A 21518-nucleotide genomic window follows, 5' to 3' on the forward strand; every position below is an offset into this window, starting at 1 on the left:
ATTATTTGTTTAAAAAGAAAACCTTACCTCCCATCTTAGAGTCAATACTATGTATTGGTTCCAAGGGGGAAGAACAGTAAGGGCTAGGCAGTGAGGTTAAGTGACTTCACCAGGATCAGGAAGTATCTGAGGTCAGATTTGAACTTAGGACCTCCCATCACTAGGCATGGCTCTCAATCCACTTAGCCACCTAGCTGCCTCCTACACAACTTGTTCATTCATTCCCCAAATGATGAACAGTCCCATAGTTTCTAGTTCTTTGCCACTACAAAAAGAGCTGCTAAAAAGATTTTGATACAGGTAGGCCCTTTTCCTTTTTCTCTGATTTCTTTGGGATACAGACCCAGTTGTGGTATTGCTGGGTCAAAGGGAATGCATAGTTTTGTGACCCTTTGAACCTGGTTTCATATTACTCTTCAGAATGGTTGTATCAGTTTATATTTCCATCAACAAGGTATTAGTGCCCCAATTTTCCCACATCCCTGCCCAGCATTTATCATTTTCCTTTTTGGTCATGTTAGCCAATTCAGTAAGTAAGTGTGAGGTGGTATCTCAGTATAGTTGACTTTTAATTATTTATTTATTGGACTCTTCTAATGTATTAGACATTAGACTTAAATATTTCAAGGACCCTGTACTTTGTTGGTGTGGGGAGTTCTTCCACTTATGAAAATTATAACTCTCTATGGACTAGGTGATTACTTCAAGATTTGATGTGGCAGAAAATATTTTCACTCTTTAGCCAATCTAGTAATGTGCCTCTGACTTAGCAAGGTTGATCTTCATAAGCAAACACACAAACTATCACCACTGTCATAATTGCAAGCCTTCCAATTTAGTAGGACTTTTGCTCCACTAGTAAAGCCTTTGAGACCTCAGGATAGCCTCCATCTTTCCATGAAGCATTGATGGAGGAACTGAATGGCGATTGAGCACTGTACGTGTGGAAAGACAAGAAGGAGATTCCATCTTTAAATCAGGTGAAATAAACAGAGCAGACATACATGGGGCACACTTTGTTTTTGGCTTTTTTCAAACAGAAAGAAAAGAGGGAGAGAAAGATCAAAATGAGAGTTAAGAGTGAGAAGGTAGTCAAGAAAAAAAAGAAAGGTAGGAAATTGTTTTAGCCTCCATTTTCCACTTCTCACCCCACCTCACATCACTGCTTGATCACCCTTAGAATGATGCCACAGGCTGCTAGAGGGGGCTTATCAATGTGTTAGGGGTGGTAATATAAGGGAAATTCAACATTTCTGAAATTCACTCTTTCAGCTATACTAGTTCAGCATCCAGACCATATGGATTCCAAAGAACTCATTCCTGGGTGGCATTTTTCACGGTGTGTCTGGAAATTTAGACCTCTACATATGCATTTTTTTAAAAATTAGAAGCTACCCACTATGACTTCCACCAGAAATTCACCACCTTTTGCAGTTGCAGTCCCCCCAAAACCCAAACACTGTCCTGACCTACATCAATCAGTCAATCAATAAGCATTAATAAGCTACTACATGTAAGGCACTCTGCTAAGAGATGGAGATACAAAGACAACAAATGAAATAATCCTCCCAGCAGTTAGACTATATTCTAAAGAGGCTGCAAAACTTGATTTGAGAGCTATTTCATCTGCCCAGCTGTCTTCTCTTAACACTTCAGACTGCCACATCCCCCCAGCTCTCTCCTCAGCTGCAATTTGCTGCCTGCTCTTCTCTGACTTGGGGAAGGTCACAGTAGCATCAATGTGGGGAGGACGAAGCCCCCATCTCTACTGTAGGACCTGGGAAAGTAAAGAAAGTGGAAGGGGCCATATTGGGGAGGGGAAGAAGATGTGAAATAAAGCCAAGACTTAGAGAATAGCTCTAGAATTCAGAGATCCTGCCCTGCTGCCAACTTCATTGTCTGGAGAGCCATGATTCCTTAGAACAAAGGACACGGTGTGCTAGAAGCTAAAGAACAATATACATTTGAAAATCATTGGACTAAGCTGGACAGTGCTCTCATAGCTCATAGGCTAACTTGACTCCTTCATTTCATACTCCTTCTGTGCTTTAAATGCTTCTGGAATAGAAACCAGAAACCTTTGCAACATGTTGCAAAGCTATTTCTCTAAAGTAAGAAGATTGATGGTCTCTGTAGGCAAACATTCTCCCTTTGATATAACTCTTTTGACTCCTTCGTCAACTTCTCTTGGTGCCAATAAAAAGAAATAAAAATCTCTGTTGAATGAATTGTTTTGCAGTCCAAAGAAGGCGCATTTATTGTCAGAGATTCCAGACATTTTGGAGCTTACACCATCTCTGTATACACAAGAGTTAGAAGGTCAGTAGCTATAAACCTAGGATGCTTTGGGAAGAGCTGTTATTGCTACGTGTTTGTGATGGGGTTAAAATTTGCAAAGGGAGAACTGAAAGGAGCTTGAGAAGAAGTTAGAAAAATCTGGGCTGTAGACTCTTTTTTAACAAACTTTTGGTTAAAACAATTCACCTCTCTGAGGAACAGGTTTTTCCTTTGCAAAACTAAGGAATTTCAACCAGAGCAGGGATTCTTAACTTTCAACTTGATGAAGCCTATGGACCCCTTCTCAAAATGTTTCTAAATACATGCAATAAACTACAAAAGGTTATAAAGGAAACCAATTATTAATCAGCTATCAACAATAAAATTATAAAGGATATCAAAGAACTGTACCGAAAGTTTAAAAAAATTTTTTTGGAAAACAAGTTCAGGGCAGCTGGGAAATATTTAAAGAGTCATTCTTGTATTTGAGAGGCCCTGGGTTCAAATCTACCCTCAGATATTTTCTAGCTGTATGACCTTGGGCAAAGTCACTTAACTGATTGCCTGCCCCTTGCTACTCATCTGTTTTAGGATTGATAGTAAGACAGAAGAACGTGAGTATGAAAAAAAAAAAACAATTCACAGATACCAACCCCTGTGCTAAATAATCTCCGAGGTCCTTTCCAACCTTAATTATCTTATTTTCATAGAAATTTATATATGAAGACTATGGGTTGTGTGTGTTATAAACACCTTAAACTCAACATGTCCAAAATTGAACTTTGTTTCCTCCAAACCTTTCCCACTTCCCAAGTCCCGCATTATTGTCAAGGCTGCCTCCATCTTCCCACAATCAATATAGGGCATCAGGTAGTACCAAACAAGCAAGGAGAATAACCAGAAGGTAACTAATCATTTACACATAAGACATATATAAAGACTTTGTAAGAATCTAAATCAAATTGAAATGAAAGCTGCTGAAAAGATTAGCCTATCATATAAAGAGAATGATATTGTAGCGTTAATTTGAGCATATTCATTGAGCACCTACTACTTGCTAAGCACAGAGATTGCCTTTTTCATGATCACCCATAAAACTGGGACTTTAATGAAAGGGGCAGAGAACTTGTTTTTGAATGGCACCACTTGATTTGTTTGGGTTTTTACTCCACATCTGGGATTTCACTGATGTAGGGCAGTTTCCAAAAGTTTTGATGCTTCAATAACAACAACAACAGCAATGTATTATGGATCTCTGGGTCAATTTAATATTCTAGATTTATTCATATGATAATTTAAAATAGCTTATCACATAATACATATAGCAACTTACAATAATTGCAATGAAATTTTTTGTCCCTAAAAACTCCAAATTGAAATTTACAGTTTATAATTTCAAGTATAAAGTATGAACTTTGTGAATTATGAAAAGACTGAGTATAAAATGATAAAGAAAATGTTTGTAGCATCTTGATCACTGTTTACCCAACTAATGAGGCATGATTACAGATTAACAGAGGGCAATGAGGAACTCTGGTGAAATATACAGAACACAACTGAAGTTATTCATATGTTGGTAATGAAATGTTGAAAGCTTACAGCAGTTTGAAAATAATTTGCTGACAGGTTGAGAAAGTATAAGAACATGCTGTACTTTATTAGAATCAGTCAAGAGTTTGATGTGATTTCAAGTCTCGTAAATTCGAAAACCTCATTTTGCACATGATAGTGATGGTTTTGAATTACTTCAGATACAAATTTATAATGCTTCAAATATGCACATGCTTGTTGTGATAGAAGAAAATTTTATTGGCAATTGTTTATGGCACTATTAGAGAATTTTTAGATCATCCCAAAGTGGTTCACAAACTACTAAATGAGAACAACTGGGATAGAAAACACCCCCATGAGAAAATTCCCTCTATCAAGGTAGATTAGAACCTTCTAGGCAACTTAAGAGGCTTAGAAAGTTGTCTGAGGCACTAAGCATTTAATTAATTTACCTATGATTGTATAGCCAGTATATCTGAGAAACAGAACCTGAACCCACTTTTTTCTTGGTTCAGACCAGCTCTACAGTTCACAATGGTCATGCTCCCTCCAAGCCTGAGGAATGTGTTTATTTTAATTGGCTGGCTGGTGTACAATTTTGATATATGAGTTTTTAAGGTGGAATAGTAGTGTGGTTTGGATGCATAATGATCTTTAAAATTTAACTAACTATTGCTCTTTTGGCCACAGGAGTGATGAAATCCCCATCAAACATTATAAGATTAAAAACCATGATTCAGGCCAATGCTATGTGACTGAAAGACATCTTTTCCATTCAATACCAGAACTGATTCAGTATCACCAGCACAATGCAGCAGGTAAAAAAACCAAGAAACTTCAACTGAGGAGATTCAGGGCAGCCAGACAGTTTCCTTGTCATTAGATTAAACTCATTCATTAAAGGAATGAAGTTATTTTGAACCTTTTTTTTAATAAACAAACTTATCTAATTGGTGTTTCTAAACCCTAGTCAAGAGTGAACATTTTTCTGAACCTTCAATAAGTTGAAATAACAGCAATAAAAACTCCAACTTTCAAATTTGTTTTAATCTTTCACCAGACAGGGATAAGTGTGTGTGTGTGTGTGTGTGTGTGTGTGTGTGTGTGTGTGTGTGTGTGTGAAGCTTTCTGGTATTAACATCCCCAAAGAGACATTTTTTTTTGGCCTCACTCTATTCCTTCTTTTGGTAACAATTATTATAATAAATCTGTGATAATGAGAGATTAAGGCACAAAATAAAAATCCACACTTATCATTGCTAAGGCTGGTGATCATCAAAAAAAAAGAGGTCAATGATCCCTCAGTAACCAAAGATCCCTGATGTAGCTAGAACAGCTCTTATATGTAGTTTAATGATAATATTAGGTTCAGATACACCCCTCCTAAAACTATGATTGTGAGTGGCTCTTTTTTTTTTTTTAACCCTTACCTTCCATCTTAGAATCAATACTACGTTTTGGTTCTAATGCAAAAGAGCAGTAAGGGCTAGGAAATGGGGGTTAAATGATTTGCCCAGAATCACATGGCAAGGAAGTATCTGAGGGCAGATTTGAACCCCCGGACTCTTGTCTCTAGGCCTGGCTCTCTTATCTACTAAGCCATGTAGCTTTCCCCATTACTGGTTCTTAATTATGCTCTCTGACCACTTGGCCATGAGTTTTCACCCACCATGTTGACTGAGAATACCAATTTAAGCCAGCATTCTCTTGTAGGAACCAATGCCACAGGTCCCTCAGACCAGGGACTTTCCAGAATTCATGGTGTTATGGGAGGAGAAGGGCATAGGATTAGTCTTCTCTTTGTACCATTCTCTGGATGGTCTCTTCTACTGCTCCTTCTTCCAGTGGAATTTAGCACTAGGAAAATATCTCATGATCAGGTTGAATCATGCTTTGTTTGCCTTTCTTATTTCCCTCAACTGGCATCTTGTTTTGCTCACTTATTAAGGATTGCCATTAGATCTGCACAATAATAATCTATGACTCAAAGGCTTAAAGCTTGATTACAACAAACTAACTATAATTGAATAATTAGTCATCTCTTTTGTGTAGAAGTGGGAAGGGAGGCCAATTTAAGGAAGGCTTCATGGAAGTGGCATCTGAATAGGGTCTTGAAGGAAGAGAAAAAGCATTTCAATGGAGGGGGAAAATGAGGAAAAGAAAACATACATTCAGCTATGGGTTCTGCCCTGAACAATTAAGATGCCAAAGGAGAAGATAAGAACAAGAGAATAGAGAGGGTCCATTTTGGCTAGAATGTAGAGTACATGAAGGGGAAAACTCTTGAATAAGACAAGAGAAATAGGTAAAAATTAGAATGTAGAGAGCCTTGAAAGCCATGATAAAGAATTTCTATTTGATTCCATAGGTAACAGAAAGACATTGAGGGTTTTAGCTAGGAAGAGTGGTGAGATCAAAGAAAAGTAGCAAAGAAAGGATGGCCCCCTTCTTCTCAATAAAATCAGTGTAAAGAGGACAAGACTGGAATTAGGGACTTGAGGAGAAGCAACAATTGGAACAACTTGCAATTTTCAAATGTTGTTCTCATGAAAACCTGTTATTGACTGAGAAAATGCCTGTAAGAAACTGATTGAAATTCAATTATACTTGAAGACAGGGCTAGCATTTAATTTTTTCCTATAGTTTAACAAGTAGGCTTGCGATTTAGAAATATAACTCTAGCTTCCTTTCTTTCCTCCTTAGGTCTCATGACCCGTCTCCGGTATCCTATTAGTTCCATGGGAAACTGTGTGCCAGCGACAGCTGGTTTTAGCTATGGTAAAGTTTGAAATTCTGTTGTAATAAAATCTCCTGACAGTAAAGAAATTCATTCCAAGTGCCCAGCTCTTAATGTAAAAGACTGTGTAGGTGAAAGAGTAATATTTATAGCTAACATGTATATGGTGCTTTTTCTTCTAAGCTCTTTACAATAAATTATTATTGCATTTGAATTTTCCAACAACCCTCAGAGGGAAGTGTTGTTATTCTCCCCATTTCTAAATGAAGAAAGGGAAGCAAACAGAGGTTAAGTGACTTGCCCAGGGCCCCACAGCTGGGAAGTGTCTGAGGCCACATTTGAGCTCAGGCTTCCTGATTCCAAACCCAGGCTCCTATTTGCTGTTCTCTCTAGATATTCTCTCTAGAAACAAGGATTTCTGGGAAAGGATCACTAACCAAGAGAGGTCATCTACAGATATCCACTAAGCATGGGAGTTTCTAAATCATCCTTCTTCTTGACTGCCTTTAGGTAGAATTGATTTATAATCCAACTCGAGGAGTTTCCAGGAAATGTGGCAATTGCAAATCCCACTCTTTTGGAAGGAAAGTTATATTTCATTTGAAAAGCGAAATAATGAGAGAAGGCTTCCCCCTCCCCCAACAAAATACAAACACCTTCTAAACTCTAGGCTAGAATTGAACCTCTTACAAAACCACATTGTGGCTACACTTGGGTTTGTAAGCTAAAGAGACAAAAAATCTTTAAAGAAGGCTAGCATTAGTACCTCATTTAAGGGCTTGCCTTTCCTGGATTTACCAAGATCACCTTTCCCTCCCACAAAAATGGCTGTTTATATAAAAACAAGTGACATTTTTGAGGGGTGCTCTGACCATGCCTGGAAAAGAGATTGATGCAAAGGTCACAGGGCAAATGATTGGATGAGAATTCTACAGAGAGAACCAAATGTACATACATAAAGCAGTACAGATTTTTTGGGTCTAAAAGTTGATTTTGGAGGAAGCTAAGGAACTCTTTCATGCTATTTTCTTAAATTAAGGTGCCCCCCAAAAGAGAATAATATGAAAATAGGATTTGAGTGATAATGTATGTATATCTCAGTGGAATTGCTTGTCAACTCCGGGAGGTGGGAGGGAAGAGGGAAGGGAGACAACATGAATCATGTAACAATGGGAAAAAATTTAAAATTTAAAAAAATAAATGAAGGTGCCAAATGCTGATGTATATATAACACTGGTGGGTATTGCTGGGAAGGGTGGGTCGCAATGTGACTCAGGTTTGCTTTCTGGCTTAAAGATTATTGACAAAGTCCCAAATCCCTCTCAGAGTGGAAAGGGAATGGCTTATTCTTTTGAACTACAAATCCCAGAATCCCAGGAGAGTAGTTTCAGTCATGACTGTGCCCTACTCTTCATGACCTCATTTAGGGTTTCTTTGGCAAAGGTACCAGGTGGTTTGCCATTTTCTTCTCCAGCTCATTTTAAAGATGAGGAAACTGAGGCAAACAGTGTTCATTGACTTACCCAGGGTCACACAGCTAACAAGTATCTGAGAGCAGATTTGAATATTGAAAGCCAAGATGAGTTTTCCTGACCATAAGACCAGCATTCTTTGCACTGTGCCACCTAGCTGACCTTGCATTCATCTACAAAAACATAATTCTATGCAAGAGAAATACGTTTCTTAAAAATTTCCTTCCTTTTCCCCTTTTGCTTATACTAAGTGTGAAAATACAAAAGGGAACTAAATTAACGACTGAGAAGATTTTTAGGCTCCACCAAAATTCCTTTTATTTCTAAAATCCTATAATTTTAATATGAGTTGACATAGTGTTCTTTCTTCATGTAGGCACTTAATTTATTCTTGTTGACTGACTGATTTTCCTTTTGATAGGGGAGTTGGGTCAGCTAGGAAGCTGATGCCTGAGGTAGAGGCGGAGAGAAGAAATATGAGGAGAAAAAAAAGCACAAAAGTTGACATAAGGGTAGAGAAGGGAGGTAGGAAGAGGGAGAAGTTTCTTAAAGCCAGACATTATATTCTGCCTGGACAAACAAACAACAGTCCAAGGCCAGCTTTGACCAGCTGTGGATTTAAAAGCTGCCAGAGAATCCAAACTTAATTTTAATTAACCCAGTGTTTAACCCAATGTTGGTGTTTGATAGCCCTGAGTTAGAAAGAATGGGAAATGTGGCCCCCTGCTGGGGAAAATTTCTTAAAGAAATGTACCGAAAAAAACAAAAAACTTTTAAGAGTTGTGCTTATGTACATACACGCAAAGAACAGTTGCCAGTTTAATTGAAGCGAACACTATGAAAGAGTTTCTCCTTATGTCTGTCCTTTTGAACACTGAAATGGCAAGTAGATGAAGTGCAGAATGCCTGAAAGTGACATTTTTGAGTGAAAATATTCTGCCTTCACAAAAATTAGGTCTTCATGGGTATTGTTGTCTCATTAGGCTATTTCTTAGCCCTTCTCAGCCTCAGATTCCCCTTCTGTGAAGTGAAGGAGTTGGCCTGGATCGTCTTTAAGCTCCCTTCTAATTTTGATAATCTATGATGCTCTACCTTTTTTCTAATTTAAATATTTTATTTTTTCCAATTACATGTAAAAACAATTTTTAACATTTGTTTTTTTTTTTTAATTTGAATTCAGATTCTCTCCCTTCCTTCTTCTCTTTCCCCCTCATTGAGAAATCAAATGGTTTTCTATAGGTTATACATGTATAGTCATGCAAAACATGTTTTAAAATTTTTAAAATTTAATTTATTCTAGTTGCATGTAAAAACAGTTTCTAGCATTCGTTTTTTTGAAATTTTGAGTCCCAAATTCTTCTCTGCTTTCTCCATAGGTAACATGTAGAATTTGGTTTTTTTTCCAGAGAAATGGGAGATTGATCCATCTGAGCTGACTTTTATAAAGGAGGTGGGAAAAGGCCAGTTTGGTGTAGTCCATTTAGGGAAATGGAGATCACATATCTCAGTTGCTATTAAGGCTGTCAACCAAGGAGCCATGTCAGAAGATGACTTCTTTGAGGAAGCTAAAGTGATGACGTAAGTATATAACACCTGACAAAATATTGAAAGATAGAATCAAAGAAAGAATGTAGGGTCTGTACTGACTGGGAAGACATGACTCATCTTTTAGAGGTGGCAGCATCATGCTGACCTAAAAGGGTTAAATTGTCCTGAAACCTGAATGGTTCAAAAAAGTCAGTGCAATAATCAGTGTAAGTATCCTCTCCATTGGTAGAATATCTTTTTAGTTGTATTTTCATGAAGAGAATATCTTTGGCTTGGAGTCAAGAGGACCTGGGTTCAGTTGTGAGACCCTGGGCAAGTCACTTAACTCCAATTGTCATAGTTCTAAATGCTCTTCTGCCTTAGAACTGATATTTTGTATGAATTCTAAGTCAGAAGGTTAGGGATTTTTTTTAAGAGAGAATATTTTTGAGTTGCTATAGCTTACCTTTGCCCTCAGCCAGGCAGACAACAGGTGGTAGCCAGGACCATACTGGAAGGCTTTCTGGTTTATTAGGACATGAAAGAGCTTGAACTTCATTGACTTCAAGAACCTAGAGTGACTTCTGCCCTGGGAGGAGACATCACAGGGAAACTTTAAGAGGATGAATATTTTATTCTTCTTAGATGTGATATTTAAGTTTCTCAGGGTTGTGAGAAAAGCAGCTCTTGGCTGTTGCTTTTTCTAGGGCTTCTGGGAGCTACTCTCCCCCTCTACCTTCCTAGACTCAATTACATAAATTAACCTTTAACTTATATTTCATATTGGGAATTCAGCAGAGATAAGAAAAAGAGGGATTTAAGGGAGGGTGGGAGCAGTCAGTGGTTGGGATTCAGAGGCAGGAAGAGAAATTAAATCAGGTCTTAGATCACTATTGAGAGAAGATTCTTCAGCAACATACATTTCTTCCAGAAAAGGTCTTTTTGGCTGCCACAACACACTGGTGACTCATATTCAGCTTGCTGTCCAATAGTGTCTAACTATTACCTGTGTTCTCCCATGTTATACTTGTGAAGTTGACTTTTTGTACCCAAGTGCAAGATTTTGTATTCATCTCTCCCTAATTTTATCTTATTAGATTTAGCTCAGTGCTGGAGTCTAGAGCCTGTCAAGATGCTTTTTAGAATCTGACTGTGTTAACCAACAGTTTAGCTTTGTGTCATTTGCAACTTTGATGAGAATACCATTGAAGAATTTATCCAAGATCTTATTAAAAATGTTAAACTGTACAAAGTCAAGCCCAGATGCCTGGTACACTCTATTGGAAATCCCCACATCGACAATGAGCCATTACCAACTATCCTTTGAGTCTGAACATCTAACCAGTTTCTGATCCATCTGATTGTAATATTGTCTAATCTATAACTCTCCATATATAACTCTTTTTTTTTTTACATTTTTTACAAGAATGACATGGGTTCTTTTATCTCTACGTAAACTATGTCTGCAAAATCCCCTTCATTTACTACTTTAGAAATTGTATGAAAAAAAAAAAAGAGAAATCAAGTTAGTCTGGCAAGACCTGTCCTTGTGAATCCAAGCTAGCTCTTTGTAATCATAGCATCCTTTTCTAAAATGTTCCCCAACCATCTTTTTAATAAGCCTCCCAGGGCCCTTAGGCAATTCTCTAAGATCTTGAATTACAAGATCTGCATCATTTCTCTACACTGATGAAACCATAGTTCCTGAACAACAACTACAAAGAAATCACCTTAATCTCCAAACCATTCTTCCAACTATGTTTGGAATATGACAGTTCATTTTTCATGGAAAGAACATTTTTTTTTGAGGGGCAGCTGAGTGGCTCAGTGGATCGAGAGCCAAGCCTAGAGACGGGAGGTCCTAGGTTCAAATCTGGCCTCAGACACTTCCTAGCTGTGTGACCTTGGGCAAGTCACTAAACTCCCATTGCCTACTCCTTGCCACTCTTCTGCCTTGGAACCAATACACAGTATTGATTCTAAGATGGAAGGCAAGGGTTAAAAAAATAATAATAAAACAATAAAAAACTTTTTAAACAATATTTTTGTTTCATTCTTATCTACTGAGCTGTTTACCTTATTGATCAGAATTAGCTCAAAGCTGCCGAAATATTTTTTTTATTTTTTTAAAGTTTAATATTTGTGTTTTTTCTATACAAATTTAGTATGATATAAAAACTTTCAATTATTCATATGAAGCTCCCCTACATTTTAGATTACTTATGGCTATGCCTAGACATGTTGCTGCTCAAGCAACCGGTAATGGGTACTCATGTCAACTTTTAAAAAACAAATTCACTTGGGAAGAGGAGAGACATTGGTAGCAATTCTAGGATGCCTGAAGGCCACTGTGGGGGATGCTGCTGTGAGGGAGGGAATAAGGAATTTCTAGAGTAGGTAAAGAGGAGACATGCCATCTGGTAGCTTTCTATTTCATTAATGAAGTGCTAAACTCAGTTGTTTCTACCTGCTAAAGCAGGGGTCGGCAACGTATGGCTCTTGAGCCATATCTGGCTCTTTTGAGGGCCAGACGTGGCTCTTTCTGCAGGAGCCATAAAGTCAATTTTTTTTCAGGCGCTGTTACAGGAGCGGCACTGTGAGCACTGTACAGCTCTCATGAAATTACATTTTAAAAAATGTGGCGTTTATGGCTCTCACGGCCAAAAAGTTTGCCGACCCCTGTGCTAAAGGAATACAAATGCTCTCACATCCTCTAACTTTCAATGCCCCTGGTCCAAGTCACAATCACCATATGCCTGTTATAACTCTGATCATGAAACATATTAAACTCAGGCAGGCTTTCCAATCATTACTCAGCTCCTTCTTGATCTGGTATTCAACCAGTCATTGTTTTCCTGATTATAATTGAAATTATTCTTTTAAAAAGATTTATCTGCTGATTTTGAATGTCCATGCCATTATCTCCCAAGTAAATGGGGAATACTGGGAACTGATTAGTGGAGATAACTATATTTTATCTCAAATTCTGAGACAGGCCAGTTCTATAGCTTTGGTCATAGTGTTTGAGCCTAACTTCTCAAGTTACTAAAAAGAAATTACTTTACCATCTTTATAGTCAGATTATAAGGTTTTGTTGATTTAGTATCTCGAAGATGAAAATGTCATCTACTAGCAAGTGATCTTATTGTTCCAAAGTACTTTTAAAAATCCGCCTCCTCACCCTCTCCCTCAAAGAAACTCAACCCATTTCTGTTTAATAATAATAGTTGAATCATAAACTTTCAATTATTAAAATGTTTTTCTCGAACAGGAAACTATCACACCCAAGATTGGTACAACTTTATGGAGTGTGCATCCAGCAGAAGCCGCTCTACATAGTAACAGAGTTCATGGAAAATGGCTCTCTGCTTCATTTTCTTAGACAGAAGCAAGGAAGACTTAGGCAAGAAATGCTACTGAGCATTTGCCAAGATGTATGTGAAGGGATGGAGTACCTGGAGAGGAGTAGCTTCATTCACAGGGATTTAGTAAGTATCAGTTGTTAACTCTTTCTTCAAGATGTTGTACTTTGTTTTGCTACATTTGTATTTTACCCAAAACCTTATCAGTCATGGATGTAATCTTGGGTCCTGGAGGGCTATCCCAGTGTGGGGCAAGTTCTGGAAGGTCCTACCAACCTGGAAAGGCTTTCCATATATGCTTGCATCTGTTCTATATTCAATTACAATATTGTATCCCAACCGACTCTTTCCCATCTGAATGTAAGATCTTTGAGGACTGGGACTGTATCCATTTGCATTTGTATCCCAAGTGCCTAACATAATGCCTAGCACTATACTTACATAACTGATAAATGCTTATTGACTGAATGATTAATTAAAGAATCATTTATAAAGTGCCTATTATGTGCTGGGCAGAATGCGAGGAGATGAAAATGAAGATCTAAAAGCAAGATGGCTTACATTCTACTAAATTGCGTTACTTTTAGCTGGAAATTATAAATCCTTTAGCTAGATTTAACTAACTTCTTAGCTACAGAAATTGCCTTTCCCTTGGATGGAAAGGACCGTGGGTTCTTGAAGTCTTGGATCACAGAATAACATGCACCTGCCAGCAACTCTTAGCAAGGCTTTGAATAGAAACTTGGTAATAGATTTACTGCCTGTTTGAAAACCAGCTGAGCTAAATGGGGAGAAGCCCCTCAGCAGAAAATTAGCTACGAGGTGATAGTTTTTTAAAAGTATGATGACCCATGATGAGTTGCCTACTAAGTTATAATGAAAACCTGAATGAGTGAAAGGATGACCTACGCTATGCAATGAGGGGTGACTGGAGTACTGAAGTATAAAGATGAAGAGCTGAAGGGAATTTTAGAATTAAAGTTAAGTGGGGGGCAGCTAGGTAGCTCAGTGGATTGAGAGCCAGGCCTAGAGAGGGCAGGTCCTAGGTTCAAATCTGGCCTCAGACACTTCCCAGCTGTGTGACCCTGGGCAAGTCACTTGACCCCCATTGCCTACCCTTACCACTCTTCTGCCTTGGAGCCAATACACAGTATTGACTCCAAGATGAAAGGTAGGGGTTTAAAAAAAAAAAAAGAATTAAAGTTCAGTGGATGCCCTGGATGTGGAATTAGGAAGACAGATTGAAATATTTCCTCTGAGGTTTAACCTCTAAGTACTTTGAGCAACACCCTTGGTAGGAATTCTTTACTAAGTCAAAGGCCAGTTGATCTACACAGATATTCTATTTGTGTGTACTTTTATGTTCATAAAAGTTAATAGCAAATTCCTTGAACTCCATGACTTGGGCAACTCCCTAGAATTTAACTATTAAGTCAAAGACCAGTTCTACACAGAACATTTATTTATTAGTGTATACTTTATGTTAATGTAACTTATATCTATCATATTACTCAGGAAATAATGGTAAGATGTATAGTTAAGTTTATGATGAGATATATAGTTGAGTTTAATTTTAGGGTCAGTGAGGTAGCCCAGTGAATAGAAAGCCAGGCCTGCAGACAGGAGGAGGTCCTGGGTTCAAATGTGATGACAGACATTTCCTAGCTGTGTGGCCCTGGGCAAGTCACTTAACCCCAGTTGCCTGGTCCATACTCCTCTGTATAGACTCTAAGACAGAAGATTAAGTTTTTAAAAAATATGACATTTGATGAAAAGTGAAGTAAAATGACAAGCATTTAACTTTTGGAAAACAATAGTTTTAGTGGTGTGTGTGTGTGTGTATTTGCTTCATTAATAAGAAATAGTAGCTAAAATTTATATGATGCTTTAAGGTTGACAAAGTGCTTGTATATGTCATCTTCATCTGATTCTCACAATAATCCTATGAGGTAAATGCTATTATTATATTTATTTTATAGATAAGGAAACTGAGGCTGAGATTAGATGAAGTAACTCACCCAGAGTTACATGGTTTATGAGTGCCTAAAACAGGATTTAAACTCAGTCCTGCAAATTGTTATATAGATTCACATGATGGACTTGGAGAAAGGAAAACTTGGGTTCAGATCTTGCATCTGATACTAGTTGCGCAATCATGGACCAATAACTTCTCTGAGCCTCAACAGCTCTAAGAAAGCAAGAAAACTTGAGGAATGGTGTCATTTAAAAATCTGTTGTGCAAAAGCAATCAATAGGGTTGTGATCATCCACAAGAGCCTCTAGAAATAGATTCTGAGGACAGGGGCTGAAAGATGGAGGAGGAGATACAAATAAACTGGGAGGGGGAAGCCACAGTTGAAAAAAATCTTTCCAGAAAGCAATTTTGTCCATGCATCTTTCTCATTTTTCCACAGGCTGCCAGAAATTGTTTGGTCAGCTCTACAGGCATAGTAAAAATTTCAGACTTTGGAATGACAAGGTAATAGAACATAGAACAACCTAGAGCCATCATTTTCTTTCTTTCTTCCTTCCTTCCTTCCTTCCTTCCTTTCTTTCTTTCTTTCTTTCTTTCTTTCTTTCTTTCTTTCCTTCTTTCTTTCTTTCTTTCTTTCCTTCTTTCTTTCTTTCTTTTATTGTTATAGTCTTAAAAAATTTTTGTTTTTGTCCATTTCTTCAGTGTTAATTTACTGAGTATCAAATGCTTCTCAGTGGACAAAGCACATAGATAATGAAGTCTTTGTCCTACCCACATTGACTAGTTGTGATGCAAAAATAGACTATAAGACTACTATAGGTACAGAGTACTACAGGTTAGAGAAAGGACCGAAGAATTCAGGAAGGCTTCCTATAGGATATAGCATTTGAATCTGGTTCTGAAGGATAGACTGTCAAAGGAGAGGCAGGAGTTGGGGAAATAGAATTTTATTAACCGACATTGCACTTTCATAGAGAGTTAGCTTTTGAGCAAACTTTTTTTGCGGCTGTTATTTCCTGTTGACCCAATTCAGAGGAGTTGTAAACAGCTGTGCACATATTCAGACCACATTTCATCCTCTAAGTAACTGCCTGACCATAATTCTGGTCATTCTTTCACCTTTGTAATGAGACATTTAATTTTTCTTCTTTTTTTTTTTTAAACCCTTGTACTTCGGTGTATTGTCTCATAGGTGGAAGATTGGTAAGGGTGGGCAATGGGGGTCAAGTGACTTGCCCAGGGTCACACAGCTGGGAAGTGGTAATTTTTCTTCTTAAGAGAGAAAGAGATAGAAAGGCAGACAGAGAAACAGAAAAACAGATACACACAGGGAAAGAAACAGACATAGAGACAGAGATCGAAGAAAATTATTGTAAGGTTGTAGGCCAGAGGAGTTTGTGTCATAGGTGTTCTTTTGAAATGGGTCAATGGATGCTTGCTTTGACAGCACAATCTTCTAAAGCTGAAATGGGGCAGTGAGAGCATAACTGTTTAATCTTCTTTGTCTTCACAGTATTGTTATTTGAAACTTTAGAGATGGTCCCTCTTTTCCAGGAACTCAATTATTTCCTGGAAGCTGGCCCAAAGTTTTTTCAAAGGAAGTAATAATTATCCTTTTTAATTTTCCATACAAGGTCATTATAATGAATTAGAGATTTTTGCATAAAAAGTAGCAAATGTTAAGTGTTAGTTGAATAAGGAAAGAAGGCATTAAAACAACCTTTAAATTCATTCTTTTTAATGTGCTAAAATGTATTAATAACATTTGATGCATGGCGATGCTTTCTGTGTCTCTTATCTTTTCCCAGAATTGGTTGCTGGAATACTTCCATATGCTTCTTTTCTTTTCTTTTAAGAAAACTTTAATGATGCCTTTTTTAGAATAGCATAATCATTCCCAGCATATACCTCTGCCATTGAGCCCTCCCTTCTAAGAAAGAAAAACAGTTAAACAAAGCCAACATAGCAATATCCTTTGACTTCATTCATAGCCCTCCACCTCTTCACTGAGAATGAATATGTTCTCTGGGGCTGGAATGTACCTTTTGATATGAGTCATAAGGATAATTAACATGCCCAGGATGATGATTTGTGGTTTAAAAATTTCATATTTGGTCTGAGGAATTGTTATAGTTTTTGAGAATCAAACAACATCATAAATGCTGAATTTAACTGGAAAAGGTTGAAGCAAAACCATGTCTAAAAGAAGAGATGGTCACAAAACCTCTTTGCATTAAAGGATAATGCTTTGGGGGCAGCTGGGTAGCTCAGTGGATTGAGAGCCAGGCCTAGAGACAGGAGGTCCTAGGTTCCAATCTGGCCTCAGACACTTCCCAGTTGTGTGACCCTGGGCAAGTCACTTGACCCCCATTGCCCACCCTTACCACTCTTCTGCTTTGGAGTCAATACTGTGTATTGACTCCAAGACAGAAGGTAAGAGTTTAAAAAATAAAATAAAATAAAGGATTATGCTTTGCCTTTTTTAAAAAGAGGATTCCACTAGGTAGCTGACCCAAAGATTCCCTGAGGATTTAATTGAAAATGGGGAAACTATCATAATTAATGTACTATATGTGTATATTTGTGTTCACTTGGTTGTAGGTATGTTTTGGATGATGAATATATCAGCTCTTCAGGTGCCAAGTTCCCAGTTAAGTGGTCAGCCCCTGAAGTCTTTCATTTCAACAAATATAGTAGCAAATCTGATGTCTGGTCATTTGGTAAGTTCACTTGATAAAAGTTGATTTGTCATTGGTTGCCTGAATAGACTAGGGTAGCATTGGCCAAGTATTGGTACATGTGCTGGCCCTATCTGGGGGTGGAGCTGCTCTGTTCCTCCTCTTCCCAGCACCTGAGGACAATTTTTGCATGCTCCACCCCTCTGCTCTCTTGGATTATGGCTTGGGGCAGCACACTGTCAGTTTGAATTTGTCCACTGGGCACTCAAACTCCCAATGCCAGACTAGGGCCATTGGTTCACCTTGTTTTTTAGTGCAAAATAAGATTCTCATGGAGTCTTCTCAGATCTATGGTCTTGCTTTGTGTGTACTGAGACATCCAAACAAAATTAGTGCTTATGAGATTGCTCATTTCCCCTTCCAAATAAGATGTTAATTAAAAATTTAAATTAAAACAAAGAATCTGTCAATTAAAAAAAAAAACCCAGTATTTCCCTTTCCCCTTGCCAGCTTTCCCCCACTATAGTCTTAAAAAGAAAATTGATCCCAAGGTATCTGTAGCTGTTGTGTAATGAACTTTTCTATTAGTTAATGAATTTGTATAGAGCCAGCATTTAAATGTATAAAATGTTCTTATTATTCATCTGGAAACATGAATTTATTGTCCTTTCCTCCTAGAATGGGTCTTTCATATTTAATTCATTGTCTTGAGATTTTGTAGGTTACAGTATAAAAATTGACATACATCTATATGCTGGTCTTTATGTAGGAAGGTGATAGTACATATACACACATCTTCAGGAGAGCATATACTTTGTTTTTTCAAGATTTGTGATGGATCTGAGCTCAATCATTCACGCTCTCCTGCCCAGGCTCCCTTATGACCAAAGACCTTTGTTTGTACAATAGCAGGACATTGTTATGGATAGAGTATATTACCAGGGAACTGAGAAAAGGCAGAAAAGTTCAACAATGCCAAACTGGCAATCTCAGCCTCTTTAGCTCTTCACTGCCTGTATATATGGTGGTGAAAGAAGATGGCTTTTTAGAATAATAGAATCATAGAATGTCAAAACTTGAAAGGACTTTGCAGATGGTCTAGTCCAAACTCTTCGTTTTTTATGCAAGGAAGTAAGTCCATGGACAACAATTTAGCTGAGAAGTTTGCAACTCTGTGTGTATAGGACAACCATCCAAGTTAGTCTTCAGGTAAATACTAAAGAATTCCTGTTGGTAGTGTCTTTAAATAATCTCTATAATTAACTGCCATTTATTGAATACTCAATTGTGTAAGACACTGTCCTTAGATGCTAAATAATTCTCTAAATCAAATTTTATTTTTTTAAATAATAAAAATATATTTTCTCTCTCCCATTCCTCTTCTACCACTGAAGAGAAACAAAGAAAAAGAAAATCAAATATTCAGAGTCGAACAAGACAATTTCTCCCATTGGCCATAGCCAAAAGATATGTCTCATTTTGTGCCCTGACTCCATCACCTTGGTTTGGGAGGTGGGTAGCATGCTTCATCATTCCTTCCATCCTTCCTTCCCCAAAGTACATACATGCACACACTTGTATCCACACATATATATACTCACACATACACACACACAGAACAAGTGTGAGAGAGAACGTGTACTTGCTTTAAATTTTGCCAAGTACTTTATGTACATTATCTCTTTTCTTACAAAATCCTCTTCAAAGTATATTCTACGGGCAGCTGGGTAGCTCAGTGGATTGAGAGCCAAGCCTAGAGACGGGAGGTCCTAGGTTCAAATCTGGCCTCAGACACTTCCCAGCTGTGTGACCCTGGGAAAGCACTTGACCCCCATTGTCTACCCTTACCACTCTTCCACCTAGGAGCCAATACACAGAAGTTAAGGGTTTTTTTAAAAAAAGTATATTCTACAGGTATTATTGTTCCTATTTTACAGATTAAGAAACTGAGGCTCAGATTGGTTTTGAATTTTGCAAAGTTGCACAATCATTAAATGTTGGGATCAAGATTTGACCTCGGGTCCTTCTGATTCCAAGTCCAGGTTTCTTTCTATTACCCAGTGAAAGTTAGAGAGTTTAAATTATTTGTCCAGGGTTAGCTATTAAGTAAATGACAGGTATAGGTTTCAATTCTTGGGTCTTTCAACTCTAGTCATTATTCTTTCATTTCTGCCACGACTGCCAACTGCTGTGTAAAAATGACTCAACTATGTGTTTAGCCCTAAATCCAGTCAGGCAGATTAGAGCCTACATTGTCTAGTTGGTAGGGCTGAGCAGAGTGACTTATTGTGTGGATGCAGCCCGTACAACTCTGCCATTCCTTCAGGGTTTCAAATAATGGAATGGCAAATATATATTAAGGTGCTTAGGAATGAGAATGCTGCTAGCATATTCAGCAAGCGTGGGAAGCCATGTTAGACCTACTGGAAAGGAAAAGGAGTGTTTTATTCATTTAGATGATTTTCCATTTACCATACTTTTCAGAGGCCAAGAGATACTTTGCCTACTTTCTAGTCAAAGTTTCTTTAGTTCTAGATCATAATTATTATTCAAGAGCTGGAAAACAACATGGAGCGGAGTAAGGGTCAGGATTCCTTATATGGTAAGTTTTTAAAAACTGGGGAGTATTATATATTTTTATATACTTTTTTGGTGATTTAAAAAATAAATTATTATTGATCTTTTGTTTTAAGTGCACATGAATTTCCCCCTTTATTCCTCCCCTACCCCCATCTCAGTAGGCCAGTGGTTCTTTTTAAAATCATTCCCCTCCTCCTCCTCCAACTTGCTTTTGTGTATTTTATTTTTTAGGAATTTTGATGTGGGAAGTTTTTACTGAGGGCAAGATGCCTTTTGCAAAGGAGTCCAATTTACAAGTTGTGGAGGCTATTTCCAAAGGCTTCAGGCTTTATCGTCCGCAACTGGCTTCGATGACTGTTTATGAAGTCATGTATAGCTGTTGGCATGAGGTTTGTCTTCCTTATTTTCTATCTGTAGGCTCTATCTTCTGGTACTGGCTGGCCCTGCTTCAAATATGAATATTTCATATTTCTGACTCATTGGAACCACTAATGATTACCCTATCTGTGTTGCTATGTTACATTACTTTATCCTTTATTTGCTATTTCTCATTGACCTTTCTTCTGCAAAAGTCAGTGCATTTTTTTCCCCTTAAAAATCCATTTTTGTTGATTAAATGTGACTTTAGCTGATGGAACCAGCTTACTTCACTGTACAGGATACTGGCTTTGGAGTCAGAGGAGCTGAGCCCTTTAGTTACTAAGCTGTGTGACCTTGGACAAGGAAATCACTTAACCTTTCTGTGTCTCAGCTTCCATGATTGTAAAATGATTGGGTTTGGGTTGAATGACCTCAAATGCCTTTTTCTACTCTGAAGCCAATGGCCTGTGATTCACTAATGTCACGGTGATGTGGCCGAGGTCACAGAGTCAAGTGGCAGAAACAGAGTAGATCTCATTTGGTCAAGAAGGTCTTAAAGGGAGAGTAAGTGCTTTCATTTACATGAGTTTCCATCTGTGCTGCTTTTCATAAGTGAAAAATTATTCTTGTGGCATTCTTTACTAGCTAAAGTATGACAGGGAGAAGCGAAATGAGGACAGAACATGTTCTGGGAGCAAATTCCCTTTTCCAGAGTAATTTCTTTTGTTGAAAAGCTAAACTTAAACATTAAGGCCCCAGGTTTACTGCTCTCAATTTCTTCCCTTTCTGGACACTGACCTAGCACCCTGATCCACCCCACCCTTTGTCAGCAGACTCCTTTGCACTTTTGGCAGCTCCTTTTTCTTCCTAAGTAACATGGTTTCAAAAAAGAGAGGTAAGAAGATAGGGAGGAGAGAAAGAGAGACAGGGAGAGAAGATGAGAGAGAGAGAGAGAGAGAGAGAGAGAGAGAGAGAGAGAGAGAGAGAGAGAGAGAGAGA

At 37.9% G+C, this 21518-nt stretch overlaps 1 protein-coding gene across 1 annotated transcript in view; it reads left to right on the forward strand.

Annotated features, from left to right (window-relative positions):
- TXK (TXK tyrosine kinase) overlaps positions 1–21518 on the forward strand; it is a 33490-nt gene that overhangs the window by 9581 nt on the left and 2391 nt on the right. The window contains exons 6-13 of the mRNA XM_044680338.1: positions 2240–2319; positions 4519–4646; positions 6532–6606; positions 9444–9615; positions 12836–13052; positions 15341–15405; positions 17503–17621; positions 20391–20548. Of these exons, the coding sequence (XP_044536273.1) occupies positions 2240–2319; positions 4519–4646; positions 6532–6606; positions 9444–9615; positions 12836–13052; positions 15341–15405; positions 17503–17621; positions 20391–20548 (1014 nt within the window). The remainder of the gene's footprint in view (positions 1–2239; positions 2320–4518; positions 4647–6531; positions 6607–9443; positions 9616–12835; positions 13053–15340; positions 15406–17502; positions 17622–20390; positions 20549–21518) is intronic.

This window comes from Gracilinanus agilis, chromosome 6 (genome assembly GCF_016433145.1).
Source record: "Gracilinanus agilis isolate LMUSP501 chromosome 6, AgileGrace, whole genome shotgun sequence".
In the NCBI taxonomy this organism is placed as follows: Eukaryota; Metazoa; Chordata; class Mammalia; order Didelphimorphia; family Didelphidae; genus Gracilinanus; species Gracilinanus agilis.